At 56.9% G+C, this 2,554-nt stretch overlaps 1 protein-coding gene across 1 annotated transcript in view; it reads left to right on the top strand.

Annotated features, from left to right (window-relative positions):
* The first annotated feature begins 204 nt into the window (after positions 1-204).
* Positions 205-2,554, top strand: part of LOC115071858 (von Ebner gland protein 2-like) — a 15,351-nt gene continuing 13,001 nt past the window's right edge. Inside the window, exons 1-3 of the mRNA XM_029567743.1 lie at positions 205-417; positions 913-1,046; positions 2,034-2,104. Coding sequence (XP_029423603.1) covers positions 331-417; positions 913-1,046; positions 2,034-2,104 — 292 coding nt within the window. The 5' untranslated portion in view covers positions 205-330. The remainder of the gene's footprint in view (positions 418-912; positions 1,047-2,033; positions 2,105-2,554) is intronic.

The raw sequence follows: 2,554 nt of genomic DNA on the forward strand, positions 1-2,554 counted from the left end.
TCTCCTGACACTGGAGGCGGCACCCCTCACTCTGACTCACTTCCAGGCCAGGAACAATCTGAAAGTCGGCTCCTTGGGACAGCAGCCTTGTCCCATCATCCTCTGGGGCTGTGACTCTTCTCCAGCAGCTTCCAACAATGATGACATTTTATTTGCTCCACTGCAGAACTGGCCATGGTGCGTGGTCAGGAAGCGACTGGCCAGTCCTCTGTGCCAAGTTCCCTGTGGACCCTGGGCTGAGCAGTATAAAGGGCAGCCGAGTGAGGCACCAGCACAGCCTCCCCAGCCTGCCAGTGACCTGTTGGACACCCGTGAGCACAGACCCTGGAGATGAAGGCCCTGCTCCTGACCTTTGGCCTTGGCCTCATTGCTGCCCTGCAGGCCCAGACCTTCCCCACCTTGGAGGAGGATCAGGATGTGAGGCTGAGATGGGCAGGGACTGCAAGGGGAGGGTTGTGGGAGCTGGGGGAGGAAGGTTCCATTCATCTCATTCGGGGTCAGCCTTCAGCCCCTACCTGGGGGAACGTCAGACATAGCCCAGGGCATCTGATCAGATGGCTCTGGGGTGCCGAGAGGCTGGAGGAGGTGGGGGCCCAGCACAATTAGCTGTCCCCTGGAGGTGTGGGTGTTTGCGGTTCTGTCACCATTACTGCAGGTGTGGAAGCTCACATCTGGGTGGTCTGGTAGGGGTGCTGGGTGATTTAGGGGTGCGGTGGGTGCCTGGGGAATGCTTCAGGTGTCCAGATCTTGGTGGCTCGGGTAGTCTGACTGTGGACTAGGAGAATGTCAGGATCCACTTGAGCTCTGATAGACGGGTGTCATCTCCAGGTGTCAGGCAGTCTGGCTGTGGACTAGGGGACAGGGAGATGAGAATGTCAGGATCCATCTGAGTCCTGATGGTGTCTTCTCCAGGTGTCAGGAACATGGTACTTGAAAGCTACAGCACCAGACAAGGAGATCCCCAAGAAGTTGGGATCTGTGTCTGTGAGTCCCATGACCATCAAGACCCTGGAGGGGGGCAGCCTGCAAGTCAAGTTCACAACCCTGTGAGTGTCTGTCCTCTGAGATGCTGGCTTGGACTCCTTCACCCACAGGAAAGCAGGAGGTTGAGTGGGGTGTACAAGTTGTACAGCCCCAGGACACATAGACCAGGCACTGTGGGGACAACAGTATCACCGAGGGTGCCTCAGGGGACTCTGGGATGGTAGATGGCCCAGAGCAGATCTCTAGGACTGCAAAGGCCAGGCACGCACTTTCTACTCTGATGTGGCATCCTTCGGCAGCTGCCCAGGCCCTTTGTGGACAGGTGTTTCACTCCCGGTCCCAATCAGAGCTGGCAGTCTGGGCTCGTTAACCCTGGGCTTTATCACCCTCTTGACTAAATTTCTGCGTTGGAAACTGGCAGAGACCAGGTTTACAGAATGACCAAAGACTGTGCAGGACACCAGGGAGAGGGTCAGACAGGCTCTGTGTAAACATCAGTGCAGCCTCTCACCCATATGTTCTCCCACCTGTGTGCCCCGAGCAGCATGGTTGCCTGTACCCTCTTCGTGGGAGCCCACAATTAGGCAGCCAGTAAACTTGGCGACCGCCCCACGGTTTGCCTTTCTTCTTTCGCCCAAACCCACTCAAGGATGCTTTCCCTCATTTGCCCCATGACAGGGGATGTGGGGCTGGTCTCTAAATGTCTTCAGAGACAGAGGGCCAGCAAAGGAACCACGTAGCATGATGGTAAGGAGGCAGTGCCTTCATCAAACCTCGTCCCCGGACCAAATCACCCAGGATCCCCTGAGCAAGGGAGTGTCACCGGGTCAGTAGGAGGCATGGCACAGAGCTGTCACCACTGGGGGAGAGAGGGCACTGCCTTGTGTGACCCAGATGGCCTGCTGATGACTAGATACGGGATTCAGAGAAGCCTGCACTTCCCTGGCCACACCTGGTAACCAGGTCACCTGAGTACGTGTGCTGTGGACACTGCCAACAGTGGAGGCCCATGGCCAGGCAGCACTTCTCACAGACCTTCTGTTTTCCAGGGTCTTTGATCAGTGCCAGAACATGAGCATTATCCTAGAGAAGACTGACCAGCCTGGCAAATACACTGCCTGTGAGTCCCTATGAACCCCAATCACCCATGATACACTTGGGGCCACTGTGGCCATTCCAGGGAACCCTAGGGCCCGAGAACCTTTTCTTCCTTCTGGTGCTATTAATGCCCGCTCTTCATGACCGTGGGCGGCTTCTTACAGTTAGGAGCAGCTGACAGCAAACACGGTACCAGGTGTGCTGGATTTCTCCCGAGAAGGACCTGGACTGTCCAGAGCTGTCCCGCTGGCTTTGGCTGAGCCCCTGGTAGGAGTCAGGAACCTGTGTACTTGGCTGCCAGGGCTGTGGTGCCCAGGCTGCCAACTCAGATAAAGCTCATGTTCCAAACACCCCTGCCACTCTCAGGTTTGGGACATGCTCACCTCCCGTGTGTGGGTCTCAGGGAAATGGGGTCTGCTATGACTGAGGCTCTGGGCTGGTAGAGAACCTGGGTCAGGAAGCACAGGGCAGC

Source organism: Nannospalax galili, unplaced genomic scaffold (assembly GCF_000622305.1).
Source record: "Nannospalax galili isolate Female #2095 unplaced genomic scaffold, S.galili_v1.0 scaffold1421, whole genome shotgun sequence".
Lineage (NCBI taxonomy): Eukaryota > Metazoa > Chordata > Mammalia > Rodentia > Spalacidae > Nannospalax > Nannospalax galili.